Here is a 19,433-nt window from a genome sequence, read left to right as displayed (position 1 = left end):
TCTATCTCTCACTGTTAAAATTAGCCTACCCTTAAACTTATAGACTGTTCATGTCTTTGTCAGTGTACAAACTTACAAAATCAGCAAGGGATCAAATAATTATTTCCCCCACTGTATATAAGCTGATGGATAGAGTGAGGGGATTCCTCTATCATCTTACCAGCCCCTTGTAGGATCAGAGCCTAAAGATCGGTTGCCATGATAGCTAATAGCTCAAATGGTTAGACAAAGGAGGGTACTTGGTCTCCTCTTAATGTTTGCCATGCAGCCAGGGGCCAGATGAAGGTCTCCAAATCTGCCATTGTGGTACTTCTGTAACGCATGCCAGAAACAGGGTTTATAACAATGAGGACAGGCTGTCATGTAAAAGTATTAAAAAATCTGCAAACATACTTGGATTTATTTATTTAATCGTATGAACGTATATCTTACCATCATATAAAAAATAAACACCAGACAATAGACAGTGATTGAAATAATATCAAAAGGATAAAAATCAAATTTGAATATCAAGATTTTCTATATATGCAATAGCGTTATCATTTACAATATAGAAATCCTTCTTGTCACCATGGTAGGATCTCAGGGGGCACTCCTCAACAATGTGCTGGATAGTTTGACGATCTGCTCCACAGTCACAGGTCAGAGAGTCATATTTTCCCCACTTATACATAAAATCTGCACAGACGCCAAAGTTTGTTCTGATACGATTTAGAGTAACCCATGTTTTCCTTGGTAGATTGAAGCCTGGTGGAGGGTTTTGTAAATTAGGGAACATTTGGGGATCACCTTCTACTACATTGACCCAAAGTTCTCGCCATTTCTCCTCTAAATTGAAGTTTTGTTCATGCAAGGTGATTGCAGTTCGGATGGGTGGATGTCTTGATTTCAATCGTTGTATTGTAACATCTCTGATATTTTGGTGTATTGGAAGTTTTTCATTATTCACTACTTTAGTGTACTCTTTAAGTAGGAGCTTTTGTCTTCTTAGATTTGCGGGTGCGATATGACCCAGCACAGGTAACCAGTGAACAGGTGTAGAGTGTAACATACTTGGAGGTTGTCCACTTTATTGAAAGTGACCCAAACTATGTAAAATACATAAAATAATCTCAGCAGGTAATCACCCTCTCTTAGTATAGCGCCGGATTCAGAGTTGCCAATTTGACTATTTATTTTTTCTGGACACCTTCTCCAAAAATCAGAAATATTTTTCTTGGTCATATTGGAAAACCTTAATAAATCATTGCGATTCTAAGTGATACTTGTCTGCAGTCTTTAACTCATATCAGAAGACTTTATCTGCATACATTGCAAACTGTAAAATGATAATTACAGTCAAAATAATCTGTATAAGTTTCCTCAGTTTCACAAAAATCACAGACTCCTTAAATTTTTTACAGACAGGGCAAAAAATGCCCTATTTTTAAAACTGGCCTGGAATTTCTGGACTGTTGGCAGCCCTGGCACCCCACCGCTGGTCCAGTCTAGTTCTTTTCACTACAGTGGTGATGTCACATCAATAGTTTGTATCACTGTTGTAGCCAGTCATTGAGTTCAGCGTTGTGTGTCTTCAACCTATTGGCCTGATGTCACCTGTGTAGTCAAAATGCTGGAATGAGAGCAGTGGTGGAGAGCCGGTACTGGATCCAGTGAGGGTGAGTACCTGCTAAATTTATTTATCTTACCTGTTTTACACAGTTTTGGGACCACTTTCCTGGAAGTAGACAACCCCTTTAAGGAATACAATAGTAAAACAATTGATTAGGGGGGCATAATTTAGGGTGATGCAATTCAAGTTATGCATCCACGTCTTAAACACGTCTGCATTCCAAATCAGGAGTCATTCGTCAGCTACATGCATGCAATTCGTCCACACAGATCAGTGATATAGGAGATGTAGAAAGAGGACTCATGATTTGGAATGCAGATGGGTTTAAGACGTGGATGCATAACTTGGAATTGCATCACCCTAAATTATGCCCCGTTATCACAATTAGTATCAACATGTCTGTATTGTAAATGTCGTAAAAACAAAACCTGAAAAATGGTGGCGGAAAATTGCCCTTTGGTAAAGATCTTGAAAGGTGGACATTAAAAAAAAAAATGTAAAATGGCTATGTTTCATGTTGGGAAAGGGTTAGAGACTGTTTAGCACACTAGTCCAACAGGTCTAAAAATACTGCAATGTTACTAAAACACTAAAGGCCCCGATACACACAACGACGTATCTAACGATATATAGCCGGGGTCACGGATTCTGTGACGCACATCCGGCATCGTTAGTTACGTTGTTGCGTGTGACACCAACGAACGGCTGTTAACGATCAAAAATACTCACCTTATCGTTGATCATTGACACGTTGTTCATTTTCAAAAAATCGTTGATTGTTGCAGGATGGAGGTTGTTCGTCGTTCCTGCGACAGCACACATCGCTACGTGTGACACCTCGGGAACGACTAACTACAGCTTACCTGCGGCCGCAGGCACTGAGGAAGGAAGGAGGTGGGCGGGATGTTACGGCCGCTCATCTCCACCCCTCTGCTTCTATTGGGCGGCCGCTTAGTGACACCGCTGTGACGCCGCACAAACCGCCCCCCCTATAAAGGAGGCGGTTCGCCGGCAACAGCGACGTCGCTAGGCAGGTAAGTCCGTGTGACGGGTCCTAACGAATTTGTGCGCCACGGGCAGCGATTTGCCCGTGACACACAAACGACCGGGGCAGGTGCTTTCACCAGCGATATCGCTAGCAATATTGCTGCGTGTAAAGCCCACTTTAGATACAGAAATGACTAATCTTAAACAAAACTAACTGTAGCTGAAAGTCCTGTAATTTCTCATAACTTATTGTATTATTACTTCTGACAGCTCCTAATCCTCCAGTGATTAGAGAAGAACTCTGTACGGCATCTTATGACACGATCACTGTTCACTGGACATCTGATGACGAGTTTAGTGTCGTGTCCTATGAGCTTCAGTATACCATCTTCACCGGACAAGCCAACGTAGTCAGTAAGTACAATTGGACTGACATTATTATGCAAGACGACTCCAGTAGCTACTTAACTAATTGAGGTTTGAAAGATGACAATTCTCTAAGGACTTTTCTTTAGTTCCAATTACCAAGAAAAGGGGCAAGATTGTGTCAAGACAAGAGAGGAAAACCATATATGTTTATTCTTGCTGTGGGCTTTACTTGTTATTATACTTATATATTTATGTTTTCTTAATTTTTGTTATATTAAACCCAAGCCAGTGCCTAATTGCTTAATTATTGAACAGTTAATGAAATTGGTGTAGTCAAGAAATCTGTATAGTCAGTGTATGTGTTAATAGGATTTTCTTGTTGGGATGTGCTAATTGCTAGGCTTTGAAGATGGCACAGTAGGAAGCTGTCACCCACCACCCCTCACTTTAATTACTGCTTTGTGTGTACGTTAATTAACAAGATGGAAGGCTAGTTATAGGAAAGTTGACTTTTCCCATACAGGCGTTTAAGCAAATAAGTGGAAAATCTGCCTTTGTAAGAGGATTTTTAATATTCTTTCTGGCTAATTTGCAGATGAAATTTTTTTTATATATAAAAAAAATAAAAATAATTCTTTATAGAGCAATGAAATAAAATACAGGATGGGTTAATTAGTGAACATGGTATGATGAAAATTGAAGGGTTCAGAGATTCATATTTTTAGTGCATGATGTCTTACGGGAATCCACAGATTGCTCACTACTTGTCTTTATCCGTTTCATCAGCCATTTTATGAGCTCTCTCTGTGATTAGAAAACATGATGAAAAGTTGTTGAGATTGAATTGCAATCTTCCATCATTGGTAAGGTGGGCTTTTCAAGATGGTTCACATTGAGTCCTGACTTACTTGTTCCAACGCAAGTCTTATAGTAAGCTTGGATCAGATTATTGGTAGGGATCCACATGGGTTAAAATCAGATTTAACATACAATACAAACTGATAAATTAAGTTTCCTATTTATATTTCAATAAGTTGTATGACAGGGATTGTTCGACATCCACTGAAATTAATATGTTTGAAAACCACAAAAAGGTATTTAAAAGTGTTATTTGGTGAAGCCACTAATGGTCGCACACACTACTTCAGATTCTTGTTGTCCTTGGCACTTTAAGTGGTCACGTCTCCTTTTGGTAAACTAGATTAAAGGGCGCATACCCTTTTAGGCTTCTGCCACACTCACGTGAAATTCACGCACGTGCCGAGAGACACGTATTTTCCCTGCGTGTTGCGTGCAGGTAAGTACGTGTCTCTGGTACGTGCAGGCCACATGTGTTCTACGTGTGTTATCCGCGATAGCACACGTAGAACCGGTAATTATCATACTCACCTGGTCCTTCCTGCTGTCCGCGCTGCTGTCCGTGGTGCTGATCCTCGGTCTCCAGCCCTCCCGTCTCCCCGCTGCTGCTGCTGCCAGGCAGTGAAGTGAATATTCAATGAGAATAATGAGCGGCGGTCGGCAGCAAGAGGCAGCAGCGGCAGAGACAGGAGGGCTGGAGAAGGTGAGTTAATGTTTTGTTTTTTTTTCAATGACATGTGTGTTTTCTCCGGCGCGTGTCACACGGGACCGCATCCACACTACACCCGTGTGGTGCGGGTGCGGGCCGTGTGACACCCGTGCTGCCGGTGAAAAAACGGACATGTCAGCGCTTTCAAAAACGCACACACGTACAAACGCACACGGACACACGTTCCGTGTGGTTTTACGTGTGTGTGCCTGCTACAATAGGGTAGCATTGCTGTACGTGTCTCCGTGCCGCCGGTACGTGTAAAAAATGACAAACACGTGCCGGCGGCACGGATGTGTGGCGCTAGCCTTAAGTAGACAAACACTTGTGCTGAGACATAAAAGGCCTCATTCAGGCGGCTGTATTTTATGTGCACAATGGACAGCACAATGACCAAATAATAACCTATGTGCAAGTGCACATTACTGAGTATTTTTTTTCTTTAATTGCAGCATGAAAATAGTAGGCAGCTCCTGCACTCATCTGCTGTGCAGACAAGCACACACAGGTGCAACGGAGCCAGTCACATCCGCAAATTGTGACATATCAAGATGCTGATTACACAGCATGATTATTGCACAAGTGTGCCTTAGGGTACCTTCACACTTTAGCAATGCAGCAGCGATCCGACCAGCGATCTGACCTGGTCAGGATCACTGCTGCATCGCTACATGGTCGCTGGTGAGCTGTCAAACAGGCGGATCTCACCAGCGACCAGTGACCAGCCCCCAGCCAGCAGCGACGTGCAAGCGACGCTGCGCTTGCACGGAGCTGGCGTCTGGAAGCTGCGGACACTGGTAACTAAGGTAAACATCGGGTATGGTTACCCGATGTTTACCTTAGTTACCAGCTCACACCGCTTAACTTAGCGTGTGCAGGGAGCAGGAGCCGGGACTGACAGCGTGAGAGCTGCGGAGGCTGGTAACGAAGGTAAATATCGGGTAACCACCTTACCGCAGGCTGTCAGACGCCGGCTCCTGCTCCCTTCACATTCAGGATTGTTGCTCTCTCGCTGTCACACACAGCGATGTGTGCTTATCAGCGGGAGAGCAACAATAAAAAAACGAACCAGCACTGTGTGTAACGAGCAGCGATCTCACAGCAGGGGCCAGATCGCTGCTCAGTGTCACACACAGCGAGATCGCTAATGAGGTCACAAAAAACGTGACTCAGCAGCAATCTCAGTAGCGATCTTGCTGTGTGTGAAGTACCCCTTAGGCTGGATACAATAAAAGATCACTCTAAAATGTACAGTTTTACAGTAGTGGGGCAATCCTGGGGGGGTGGGTGGGGGGGCTCAGAAAACCAGTCAATATCGGTGTGACCACATGTGCATTACACAGTGCAACACATCTCCTTCACATTGAGGTGTTCTGGTTGTTGACTGTGGCCTGTGGAATGCAGGCCAACTTGTCTTCAATGGCTGTGCAACATTGCTGGATATTGGCAGGAACTTTAACACACTGTCAAATACACCGATCCAGAGCATCCCCAACATGCTCAATGTGTGACATGTCTGGTGACTATGCTGGCCATGCAACAACTGGGATGTTTTCTGCTTCCAGGAATTGTGTAAAGATCCTTGCAACATGGTTCCGTGCATTATCATGCTGCAACATGAGGTCATAGTCGTGGATAAATAGCACAACAATGGGCCTCAGGATCTCATCACAGTATATTTGTGTATTCAAAATGGCATTAATAAAATGCACCTGTGTTCACTGTCCATAGCATACGCGTGTCCATACCATAACCCTACTGCCACCATGAGCCACTTAATTCACACTGATGACATCTGCAAACCCACACAAAGCCATACACGCAGTCTGTCCTGTACAGTGAAAACCTGGATTCATCCATGAAGAAAACATCTCTCCGACCTGCCAGATACTATAGAATGAGAGCATTTGTTCACTCAAGTTGGTTTCACTGACGACCTCCAGTCAGGTGGAGACCCCGATGAGGACGATGAGCCTGCAGATGAGTTTCCCTTAGTTTATGACAGTTTGTGCTGAAATTCTTTGGCTGTACAAACTGATTGTTGCAGCAGCTGTCCGGGTGGCTGGTCTCAGATAATCTTGGAGGTGAAGATGCTGGATGCTGAGGTTCTGGGCTGGTGTGGTTATATATGTGGTCTGCGGTTGTTAGGCCATTTGGATGTACTGACAAATTCTCTTAAACACCTTTTGAAAATGGCTTATGTTAGAGAAATGAAAATTCAATTTATGGGCAACAGCTTTGGTGAACATTCCTGCAGTCAGCATGCAATTGCATGCTCCCTCAATACGTGCAACATTTGTGACATTGTCCTGTGTGATAAAACTGCACATTTTAGAGTGGTCTTTTATTGTGGCCAGCTTAAGGCACACCTGTGCAATAATCATGCTGTCTAATCAGCATCTCGATATGTTACACCTGTGAGGTGGATGGATTATCTCAGCAGAAGAGAAGAGCTCACTAACACAGATTTAGACAAATTTATGAACAATATTTAAGAGAAAAGGGCATTTTGTGCCCATGGAAAAAGTCTTAGATCTTAGAGTTCAGCACATGACAAATGGGAGCAAAATTAAGTGTTGTATTTATATTTTTGTTCAGTGTATTTAGTATAGTGATAAATATAATGGTTAAACATAACTATGATAAGGCATAAAATAGTAATAGAATATAAATTCAATGAAATATAACATTGGATGCAATTTCTAACATAAAACACACCATATATTAGAAACTACCACAGGAGTAAACAGTGCATAGAATCCGACGTACGTTTCACTTAAGGCTTCCTCAAAGAGAAAATTTTGTTTGTTGTTGCTGCAATTTCAGTTTTGAGGAGTGTCTATGTATATATATTTTATTATCTAACTTTTCCCCCCTTTTTAAAATCCAACTAGTGGAGGTTAAGCACGCATAGTGTGATCACCAGATTTTCATCCTCCTCTTTTCTTGATTTACTGCACCAGCTAATATACACCCCTTACTTTTTCCACAGTGTAGTGCTGCGGGCCACAGCTTATCTACCCCCTCCTCCCCTTCCAAATGCTTGCAAAAATAATACTGATTGCTCGAACACAGACTCCATCACCGTGATGCAAGGATTTGCTGTTTAGTTGCTTGTCTGCTTCCTCCATCCATTTTGAAGGAAACTATACTGTAACAAGTTCTCAATATTCTATCCTACTTGCATCACCGCCTTTGGGAAACAGCAACTGGGGTCTGGAAGCAATATTTTCTTCCAGCTTCTGATTCATCTGCTTGCCCTCTTCCTCACCAAACCAGTGCTCTACCCCTGCTTTCATGCTTTTTCCCTCTCTTTTCACTATTTTTCACCTGCCTGCCTGTTTGCTATGTTTTGAGTTGATAGCTGAATAGCTGTGCTAAAGTAGGTGGCTCCTTTGGGAATGGGAACATTAAAGGGACCCAGTCATCAGGATTTTCATATATAACCTAAAGCCAGTGCTATACTGGCACTATCAGGCTGCTTACCTACATAACATTAGTGGTCAGCTCGGATGTTGAGGCTTTCAAATCCAAGAAAGTAAAGTTCATAAATTCAGCAGCTTCTTGAGTGACAGTTGCATCTGAGCAAATAATCTCTGGGTGGGTATTCATATGGATTCCCGCCCCCCTGCCACATGTTCCTCCCTCTATGGTAAGTATTATAAAAACGATTCACTTTTTTGAAGGACTTGTGTGAGGTCATACCCATGTGACCTGGTATCCAGCTTTGTTGGCTGAGGCCCCGCCCCTTCTGGTCATGAGATCATTGAATAGGGTGTTTTCCCTTGGACACCAGCACTATTTGGGTCCGCAGTGTGCTATTTATCAACAGGATTCCCTCTTTGAATCAGCCATTTGGGTACAGAGGGTTTTCCTGAACCACCATTGTAGTTTACTTTTGGCCTCGTGAGGAACCCACTTCTAGGAGAAACGCGTTGAGGCTTGAAATTACCATTCTGTTCACATCAATGAGATAAGTTGTCTTCCTCCCTACTGTCCACCTGCCACACCAATTTGTCTGTTGCACTTATCTTAGGCACTGCACCTTTTTTTCCGGCAGGGACTTCAGGGGCAGCAGGGAGAGTTGGGGTGCCATATCGCATTTTTAGGGTGCCAACCCACACTGTTAGGCAGTGCACAGATAGGTGCAGCTATTGAGGGCTAGCAATCTATCCTGTGCACTTCTAGTAATCACGGTGTGGTTTTAAATGATTGAATAAAGTATTTAAGTTTTATAAGGGTTTAATTTTCTCACAAACGTCGGGCCAGAACGCGTCCAAGTTGAGGGATCGATTAACCCTCCATGGTGTCCCTCGCAGTGAAAGTGTGAGATCTCGCGTGTTATTGCAAGTTCTTGCTCTCTATGCCAGTCTAGCATTGCTACTTACCGAATGGTAACTGCTCTAATAATGGTAATGTTATTGTTTGGTAACCACTTAATAAAGTCAGCGGCAGCTCGGGGTTATTCCAAAGAGCAAGATCGTTCTCAATAATACACAAGTTCTCACTGTTTCATGGTATGAAGGGAATCATAAAGTTATCCGGGACCTTTTATCAACCTGGGACTGCCTACTCTTTTATTAAATAAATAGGACAGCTCCAGATAGGTGATAGGTGCTCTTTAAAGATTCACAATGGAATCTAAAGTATCTCTGAACACAACAGCATGCATATGCCAGTATATTCTCAGGAAGTCTGCTGATGTATGTCCTGCATGTTACGTCTTTGGGAACCTTCTTTGCAATAAACTGAAAACTTCCTTTGCTTGTTCTATTGTTGGTGGTGGAGCTTTTAAGTCATATATTTATGTAAGGTTTATATATAGAAGTCTTTTGTAAACAGGCATAGCGCACATTACAGTTCTCAAAGGCAAACAAAACACCATTATGGTATGAGACATGGCAGTAAAATTAAGATGATACCATACCACATAATGTTTGTCATTTTTTCGTACTGTGTGTGTTGTGTATGTATGTATGTATATATATGTGTGTATATATTGTATATATATTATGTACACTACAGTTCAAAAGTTAGGGGTCACCCAGATAATTTTGACTTTTCCATGAAAAATCATACTTTTATTTATCAAATGAGTTGCATAATGAATAGAAAATATAGTCCAGACATTGTCTAGGTTAGAAATACTGATTTTTACTTGAAATAATAATTTTCTTCAAACTTTGTTTTCGTCAAAGAATTCTCCCTTTGTAGCAATTCCAGCTTTGCAGACCTTTGGCATTCTAGCTGTTAATTTGCTGAGGTAATCTAGAGATATTTCACCCCATGCTTCCAGAAGCCTCTCCCACAAGTTGGATTGGCTTGATGGGCACTTTTTGTGCACCATACGGTCAATCTGCTCCCACAACAGCTCAATAGGGTTGAGATCTGGTGACTGGCAGGGCCACTCCATTACAGATAGAATACCAGCTGCCGGCTTCTTCCCTAAATAATTCATGCATAATTTGGAGGTGTGCTTTAGGTCATTGTCCTGTTGTAGGATGAAATTGGCTCCAATCAAGCGCTGTCCACAGGATATGGCATGGCGTTGCAAAATGGAGTGATAGCCTTCCTTATTCAAAATACCTTTTACATTGTACAAATCTCCCACTTTACCAGTACCAAAGCAACCCCAGACCATCACATTACCTCCACAATGCTTGACAGATGGCGTCAGGTACACTTCGAGGATCTTTTCAGTAGTTCTGCGTCTCACAAATGTCTCTGTGTGTGATACAAACACCTCAAACTTCGATTCGTCTGTCCATAACACTTTTTTCCAATCTTCCTCTGTCCAATGTCTGTGTTCTTTTGCCCATATTAATCTTTTCCTTTTATTAGCCAGTCTCAGATAATGGATTTTTCTTTGCCACTCTGCCCTGAAGGCCAACATCCCGGAGTCGCCTCTTCACTGTAGACGTTGACACTGGCATTTTGCGGGTACTATTTAATGAAGCTGCCATTTGAGGACCTGTGAGGCGTCGATTTCTCAAACTAGAGATTCTAATGTACTTGTCTTGTTGCTCAGTTGTGCAGCGGGGCCTCCCACTTCTCTTTCTATTCTGGTTAGATCCTGTTTGTGCTTTCCTCTGAAGGGAGTAGTACACACCGTTGTAGGAAATCTTCAGTTTCTTGGCAGTTTTTCACATGGAATATCCTTTATTTATAAGAACAAGAATACAACTTAATTCACTGCACTCTCTAAAAATTCATGCAATAGAAGAATTTATTTGTGGTATATACAAAAAATACTTTTGATAATGACAAGCAACTTGTCACTGGGGACGTTTCGACCCATCCAGGTCTTTTTCAAAAAGTCGCTGTGGGAAAGGTTCCAGGATCAAGGAGGTGTTGGCATGCTGACGCCTGTATGGTATGTGTCAGCACACCAACACCTTCTTGCACAAGGGTTTTCAAGGGATTTCTAAACATCCATTAGCCTTCTAACACAGTTAGCAAACACAATGTACCATTAGAACACTGGAGTGGTGGTTGTTGGAAAAGGCCTCTATACACCTATCTAGATCTTGCATTCAATACCAGACGTTTGCAGCTACAATAGTCATTTACCATATTAACAATGTATAGAGTGTATTTCTGTTTAATTTAATGTTAGCTTCATTGAAAAAAAATGTGCTTTTCTTTCAAAAATAAGGAAATATCTGTGACCATAACTTTTGAACTGTAGTGTGTGTGTGTGTGTGTGTGTGTGTGTGTGTGTGTGTGTGTGTATATACACGGCTGGACTGGCATCAAGCCCTGGAATTAGAAATGGGCGGGTGTCTATCAGACACCCCCATTAATAATCAAGTAGAAATATAAAAAAAATATTTTATTTGAACAAACACCCCCCAACTACAGCCCTGTTCAACAATTTATTAAAAATGTATTTAAAAAAAAAAAGTGCGCCGTAATCCGTGGCGATGTTCCATGGCGTTCCCCAAAAGCGAATCTGAAAGACATAAAAAGAGAAAATGATTAAAGAAATAAAGACAAAAGACACCATCATTCACCAATTTATTTCTCTGCAAAACCCTAATCCACTATCCGACGTAATCCAAAAGGGGGTCCCACGACGTTCCAAGACTCACTGTCCCAACTAGTAAAAAACAAATGGTTACTCATTGGCAAGGAGAGCAGTCACTGCAGGATCACACACTGCTATGTGAAAATCACTGCAGTGAATTGAAATGACTTCATGAGGTCACTGTGAACTGGGATGATTTTGTGGGCACCACAAAAACGCAGCTAAAAAAAACGCTGTGTGCAGACAGCAAAAATGAAAACTCGTAGACTTTGCTGAGGAAGCAAAGTCATGCAGTTTTCTGAGCAAAAACGCACCCGAAAAACGCAGCGAAAAATGCACTGTGTGAACTTACCCTAACTTAGGGACCGCTTAAGCTATGTGGCCGCTGAATGGTAAATCATTACCGATCAGCAGTCAGTTAATAGTTAATTTGCATAGGCAGACTGCAGTAGATAATGCTCAGTGGACAATTTCGAATAGTTTGTCCTGTGCACATTGGCTGCCTTTGTTCTCAGCAGTGCAAGAATTATGATCATTTGCTCGATGGCAGTTCAAATCCGACAATGATGATCTTTTGCTTCTCGGCAGTGCAAGTCCGAGAATGATGATCTTTTGTTTGTCGGCCTTGCAAGTCCGAGAATGATGATCTTTTGCTCATCGGCCTTGCAAGTCTGAGAATGATGATTGTTTGCTCGTCGGCCTTGCAAGTCCGAGAATGATGATCTTTTGCTTCTCGGCAGTGCAAGTCTGAGAATGATGATCTTTTGCTCGTCGGCAGTGCTAGTCCTAGAATGATGATCTTTTGCTCGTTGGCAGTGCAAGTCCTAGAATGAGGATCTTTTACTCTTCGGCAGTAGTAGTCTGAGAATGATTATCTTTTGCACTGAATGAGCATGGGGTGATTGGCATTCTGGTTGCACTGAAAGATTTTTGTGTATTGAACGTTCTTAAGAACACTTGTTCACAATTATTTTTCATAGTAATTGTAGCTTTATTCTTTTTTCCATGCTTTACAGAATTTTTAATGGCTTACAAATACTGTTTTATATCTTTTCTGTATTTTATCTGTAATCTTTCATATCATTCCTTTATAGCGAGCCTTGTTTCCAGTCTCTTTGAGCTTACATTCTAAAAACATATGTGAGATTACATGTTGATGTATTAGATCTGGGTGTTTAAAAAGCCACAAGAGTGTAACCACACATTCCCTGGCCTCGCGAGGTAACACCTGCAGCAGTCTGTGGTTAACCCTGGCTTGCTGTTGGTACTTAATGGTGGCTACATTAGCACATTATTTCCAGATATTGGCCTAGCACTTATTCTTTTGTCCAGACTATCAATTATTAACAGATGCCAAATCGATATCCTGGTCTTATGTGTTCTTTAAGTTAAGTTAGTCTCGTTTTTTTATCCAAATAGTCATGCCTGCTCCGGATATAATATGTTTATTATTGTGCATGGTGCTATATACCTGTGCTGGCACTTATCCCACTTGTGGTTAAAGAAAAGTTGTGTGTAATGAAATTGCCTCTGGCGCTTTGAGAAAATGAACTCTGAGGGATCCGATGCACAAAACCAAAGTACAGGAACGTGTCTGACACTTGCCAACACAAAACATGAGAAGAGATTTGTTCAAAGACGATGCGGCAGCTCTTCAGCTTACAAGTGCATGAGGGTAGAAAAGCCAATATTAGTAGAGATTTTAGTTTTTGGAAAAATATTTCACTTGCACTGATTTTTTTTTTTTATATAATAAGCCTTCAGAAAATATAATTTTTAAATTAATATTAAATGGTAAAACAATAAGTAAACAAATGCTATTTCTGTAACGAACTACTGTAAGTTTGTACTTCACTTTCCAGCCTATTGTACCTATTGTAATACGTATATCAGTCATGTTTAAAACGGGTCCCCCAACCCGTGGCTCGGGAGCCACATGTGGCTTGTGGGGCTGTGATGTGTGGCCGGCAGCTGTCTTTCACCTTGGGGCATATGCACTAGTGCTAGAAAACAGCTATGAAGAGCAGGTCTCCAGATTGTGACTTTTGTAAGTAGCCCAACATAGATGAGCAGATCTGAATAAGGGTATGGTTGGGAGCTCTGGGTGCCACTACTGTGAGAGGGAGGGAGCTGGATGTGGCTCACGACCCTCCCTCAAAGCTGGATGTGGCTTGCGACCCTCTCTCAAAGCTGGATGTGGCTCGCAACCCTCTCTCAAAGCTGGATGTGGCTTGCGACCCTCTCTCAAAGCTGGATGTGGCTTGCGACCCTCTCTCAAAGCTGGATGTGGCTCGCAGCCCTCTCTCAAAGCTGGATGTGGCTCACGACCCTGTCTCAAAGCTGGATGTGGCTCGCGACCCTCTCCCTCAGCTGAATGTGGTTCACGACTCTTTTTTAGAGCTGAATGTGGTTCGTGACCCTTTTTCAAAGCTGAATGTGGCTCTCAAGTTCAGAAATGTTGGGGACCTCTGGTTTACAAGTTTGATTTATTTAGTTTATAATTAAATCTTGTGAGATACATAATAATTCTGCCTATTAAACAACCTTTTTTGTAAAGAAATATTCCTAAAAAATGTTTCAATTAGAAATAATAGTATTCACAAAATTGTAAAAAGTTTAAAAACCCTTGATATACATGAGAACAGACAGTGAGAATCAGCACAATTATAAAAAACAGTAATGGGTTTCTTAAAAAGGTTAAGAGGCTCGAGATTGAAATTCGCCTGCAGGCAAATGTATTCCCCATACTGACTGCTGTTCCCACTTACACTTGTTAATTTATAGTTGTTCCACATATTTCCTTTGAGGCTGCTGTTCAGATGCAGGACTTATTATTTTAAAGTAGCACTCCAGCTAAATACAAAAAAAAAAATAAGTGCAGCATGTGCAAACATGAGAAACTAATGGACAGGCTGGTCTTAGTCAACATGCCATTTTTATGCTGTTTGCCACCTTGAATCTTTTGTTCCTTCTAACATGTTTTTTCTTAACGCAGACTGCAGTCCCCATGTTGCCACTGGCAAAAGTTCTTCAACTTGCTCTTGCACCTATCTAATTGCAGCAGTATTAGGTCAGCTGCTGACCCCTGATGTATACATCAGAGTCTCAATGTATCCTTTGTGATGTATACAGCAGTCTCTGTGTATCTATGTGATGCATACAGCAGAGTCTCAATGTATCTATCCCATGTGATGTATACAGCAGAGTTTCAGTCTATCCTATGTGACATATTCAACACTCAGTGCACCCTATTTGATGTATACAACAGAGTCTCAGTGTATACTATGGGATGTATACAGCAATCTCAGTGTATCCTATTTGTAAATGTGGCGCCCCTGACCTGGTCAGGCACCACTGAGTACTGCACCCGTGCTGGGGACAGTACAATACAGGTAATCCAGAAGGCTGACCGGGGTGTGGAACACAGGCGCATAGTAATCAGCTCTCACACATGTACCCATGAGAGGACCCCTGGGGGTCCCAGGAGGGGGCAAAGCCTTGACCTTCACTGGAATAGTGGAGGGGGCCAAAAGCCTCCATCTCCTCTCAAGGGGTGTGGTAAGAGTCTGGTTGCTAGGTGGCGTAGGCAAGAACAGGAGAGGAGGGGCAGTGAGTCAGTTAGAGCAGAGAACTCCAGAGGGCTCAGTGAGGAGCAGACCTGTGGGGTTGATGCTGTCTAACAGCGCCCGCGCAGTGGCTACTGACGGGGGAGAACGGTCAACTAGGAGTGCTGCCTGAAAGCCAGCTTCAGCTAGAGAGAAAGCACGGAGTGGGAAGTAAGGAGACTGCTAGAGAGCACCAGGCCCAACCGGGCGGCAGATCCCGAAGCGAAGATAGATCCAGCTTTCTTCTGCTAAACCTGCCGGTGTGGGGCTCTCAAAGCCCACACCACAACACCACAAAAAGCCGCAGCCACGTAACCGCAGTGAGGGCCCATAGGTCACAGGAGGCAAGCAGCTGGAGTGGCCTGGTCCGGGGAACAAGCATACGGCGAACGAAGGGGAGAGAGAGGCTGCAGCATCTTCCCTGGGTGACCCCCATAGGGACTAAAAGTCGGGGTCACCCCAAACCACCAAGGGCTAAGGAAGGCGAGTCAGTAGTCACCCTCATAAAGTCAGCCTGAAGGATACCTGGTTCCCACCTGGTTCATCTCAGCTACGCCCGGGCTACTCACCCTGCCATCAAATGTGAGTAAAGCCCTTGAAAGACATTCCTGCCTGTGTGGTCATTCTGCGCCTTATGGTACTACAAACCTACACTGGGCCCTGGGGCTTGCCTCACTCTCAGGAGGCTATTCCAACTAACTGCACACACCATCAGCCCCAGGCGTCCCCTAACCTGCAGTGGCGGTCCCCACTGACCGCAATACTGAGAGTGGCGTCACGATCAAAACAGAAGATTTCCTACCAGTGACGGAGATCCAGCAACGTGGAGTCCCTGAAGGTAACGCACCGACACCGACACAACACCTGCGGGGCTTCACATCTGGCGTCACGAACAGGATAAGGACTAGACCTGTCCAGACAGGTGACCATGTGCCTGGGCGGTCCGCTTGAAAAATTGGAAGCGCCGCCATATTGCCACCATGAAAAGCGCGCTGAAAAACAACAGCAGCCAGCGCTGGAAGAAGTTACCGCCCACGAAGAGGTGTGGCTACCCAGAGATCCCCTGCAGAGTTCTGACCTTGCCAGCTATGAGAGTGGAAGCGTCCAGAGACGGCGGGAAGGAAAGAGAGCCACAAGCCTGCTGCTGGGAGAGGAGCTGCTGAAAGAGGCAGAGCAGAAACTGAACAGCTTGCTATCAGAGGCAACGGCGAGTCCACAGCTGGAGAGTCGTGCAGAAGAGGGCGCAGAAGAAATGGCGTCTGACCGCAGAAATCCAGAACCGGGCTCCGCTGCCTGGTGGTATCGGGAGCTGGCCCAGTTCTGCGACCGACTGGAGAACCGGGTTGTGGAGCAGATCCGGGAAGAACGACTGGAAATGCTGGAGATGACCGCGGCGGTTCGGGCCTATGAAAGGAGAGCCGCGCGCCGAGTGCCAGACAGGACGGCGATGACGCAGACCCCGATGCTGCCACCGGTGGGTGAGTCGAGTGATGCCCCGGCCAGCGCAAGTGCCCCGACCCCTGCTGCCACGTCCGCGGTCCCCGAAGAGGCGTCCGGTGCGGCGACGCTGAAGCAGGCCGCAGCCACGCCAGGTGCGGCCTTCCAAGCCCCAGCGGCCGCAGCGATGCCCTGCTCGGCCCACCAAGACCCGGTCCCTGCAGCAACGCCCAGTCCGGCCCGCAAAGAACCGGCTGCCACCGCGACCCTCATCCGCGTCGCAGGCGTAACGCTGACCCAGGCCGCCGCCCTGCTAGGCCCGGCCCGCCGAGACCCCACCGCCGCAGCAACGCTCGTCCGCGCCGCAAGTGAGGTGCTGAACCAGGCCGCAGCCACGCCAGGCGTGGCCCGCCAAGCCCAGACTGCTGCAGCGACGTCCAGCCCAGCTTGCACAGAGCCCCCTGCAACAGCGACACTGATCCAGGCCGCCGCCATGCCAGGCGCGGCCCGCCAAGACCAGGCCGCCGCCATCCAGGGCGCGGCCCGCCAAGACCAGGCCGCCGCCAGCCAGGGCGCGGCCCGCCAAGACCAGGCCGCCGCCATCCAGGGCGCGGCCCGCCAAGACCAGGCCGCCGCCAGCCAGGGCGCGGCCCGCCAAGACCAGGCCGCCGCCATGCCAGGCGCGGCCCGCCAAGAGATTGCCTCATCATTTACCCCGGCCTGCAAGGCCAGAGCAGACACCGCTCCCCAGTCCAAAGAGGTCCCTGCTAGGAAGACCCTGATAGGAGAGGACCCCGAATACTGGAAGCTGAAGGCTGACCTAGAGGCCCAGTTCCCACAAGAGATGGTGGATCGGTATCTGCTCCCTCCGCATACCCCCAAGGAGATTCAGGCAACCCCTGCAGCCGCGCCAGAGAGTCCACCGCCCAGACCAGCTGAAGAAAGCCCATCCCCAGCACTGCCACCAAAGGAGTGCCAGGAAGAACTAAGGGGGAGAGAAGGCCAGGAAGCTGAGGAGCTGACTCCGGAGCCACCAGCAGTGGATCTATACTCAGAACCGGAGATGTTGCCCTATTCCCGCTGGGATGAAGAGGATTTGACACCGTCTGCAGATGAAGAACTGCCCAAAAGCCTTACCTGGGAGTTTGTGAGCTGCACCCAGCAGAACCCAGCCCGCAAGACACGGCGCAGCAGAGCAAAGTATCCTCCAACACCACAGTCTCCAGAGCAGAGAGAGGTCACAGCCAGAGACCTGCAGGAGAAAAGATTACTGAGAAGGTCTAGAGCCCAGGTCAGAGGACCCCTTTACAGAGGAGTAGTAGAGAACTTCAATTTGAAAAGCGGATACGGCTTTATTGTAGCAAGAGGAATAAAAGAGGGCATATTTGTGAATCGGAGAGATGTTCAAGCCCACCTGCCCAGAGGACATTCAGGCAGAAATTTGAAAATTGGAGACGCAGTACAGTTCACCTTGCATCAAGGAGAAAGGGGCTACTATGCCTTAGACGTAGCACCATGTCCCAAAGACAGAGATAAAGAAACAGATGCAGAAAAGGAAACAGATGAAGATCTAGAAAGAAAAGACAAAGAGCCTACAGATGAAACTACCACCGACGACGACAAAGAGCCAGAAAGCAACAGGTGCCGCAGCCCAGCAGGCCCAAGCCCTGGTAAAGAGTAAAGTAAAGTAAAGAAAGAAGTTCCCAGTTGAAGTTTTGACCAGTTTGTTTTGCAACGTTCTCAAGTTTAAGCATGTGCCCACAAAAACTATTGTGAGAAAACCATAAACCTTAAGGCTATGAACTGGCTATAGCCACAAACTCTCGCAGTGTAAATAGTTACACCAGAGGGCACCACCACCACCAGAGTCAGCCTGTTTAGGGGCTTGGCTCGTCTGCAACCAGGAGGAGCCCGTCCGTATATAGGGCCTTGGCTCACCTGCAACCAGAGAGCATGCCTGTTTATGGGGCCTTGGCTCACCACCACAAAGAGGGTACCTGGTCAGCACCAACTGTGGAGGCCGCCACTGCATCCTGCCAGAAGAGGCTGAAGGCGCGGATCCACCAGGCCAGGTATACCCTGAAACCACCAGCCCATGTAAGCCGCCTCTACATCCTGCCAGAAGTGGCTGAAGCCGCGGCCAACGTGAAAGGGTTTTGGGTGGGTTAACGGACTTGTGGGTGGAGGGTGGTGATGTATGGTACCTGGTGCTTTTAAAAATGTTTTTACATGTTTTAATGTTTTATGCATTTTAAAATGTTGTCTTGCAGCCCGAGGACGTGCTGGTGATAACTAAGGGGGAATGTGGCGCCCCTGACCTGGTCAGGCACCACTGAGTACTGCACCCGTGCTGGGGACAGTACAATACAGGTAATCCAGAAGGCTGACCGGGGTGTGGAACACAGGCGCATAGTAATCAGCTCTCACACATGTACCCATGAGAGGACCCCTGGGGGTCCCAGGAGGGGGCAAAGCCTTGACCTTCACTGGAATAGTGGAGGGGGCCAAAAGCCTCCATCTCCTCTCAAGGGGTGTGGTAAGAGAGTCTGGTTGCTAGGTGGCGTAGGCAAGAACAGGAGAGGAGGGGCAGTGAGTCAGTTAGAGCAGAGAACTCAAGAGGGCTCAGTGAGGAGCAGACCTGTGGGGTTGATGCTGTCTAACAGCGCCCGCGCAGTGGCTACTGACGGGGGAGAACGGTCAACTAGGAGTGCTGCCTGAAAGCCAGCTTCAGCTAGAGAGAAAGCACGGAGTGGGAAGTAAGGAGACTGCTAGAGAGCACCAGGCCCAACCGGGCGGCAGATCCCGAAGCGAAGATAGATCCAGCTTTCT

The 19,433-nt window shown here is 45.6% G+C and overlaps 1 protein-coding gene across 5 annotated transcripts in view; it reads left to right on the top strand.

Moving 5' to 3' along the window:
* Positions 1-19,433, top strand: part of MID1 (midline 1) — a 637,342-nt gene that overhangs the window by 580,111 nt on the left and 37,798 nt on the right. For all 5 annotated transcript variants that reach the window (XM_075335497.1, XM_075335499.1, XM_075335498.1 and 2 more), the window contains exon 7: positions 2,870-3,013. In XM_075335497.1, the coding sequence (XP_075191612.1) occupies positions 2,870-3,013 (144 nt within the window). The remainder of the gene's footprint in view (positions 1-2,869; positions 3,014-19,433) is intronic.

The sequence above is a fragment of the Anomaloglossus baeobatrachus genome, chromosome 2 (genome assembly GCF_048569485.1).
Source record: "Anomaloglossus baeobatrachus isolate aAnoBae1 chromosome 2, aAnoBae1.hap1, whole genome shotgun sequence".
Lineage (NCBI taxonomy): Eukaryota > Metazoa > Chordata > Amphibia > Anura > Aromobatidae > Anomaloglossus > Anomaloglossus baeobatrachus.
Note: the sequence above shows the minus strand (reverse complement) of the source record. Positions and strands in the feature narration are given on the sequence as shown.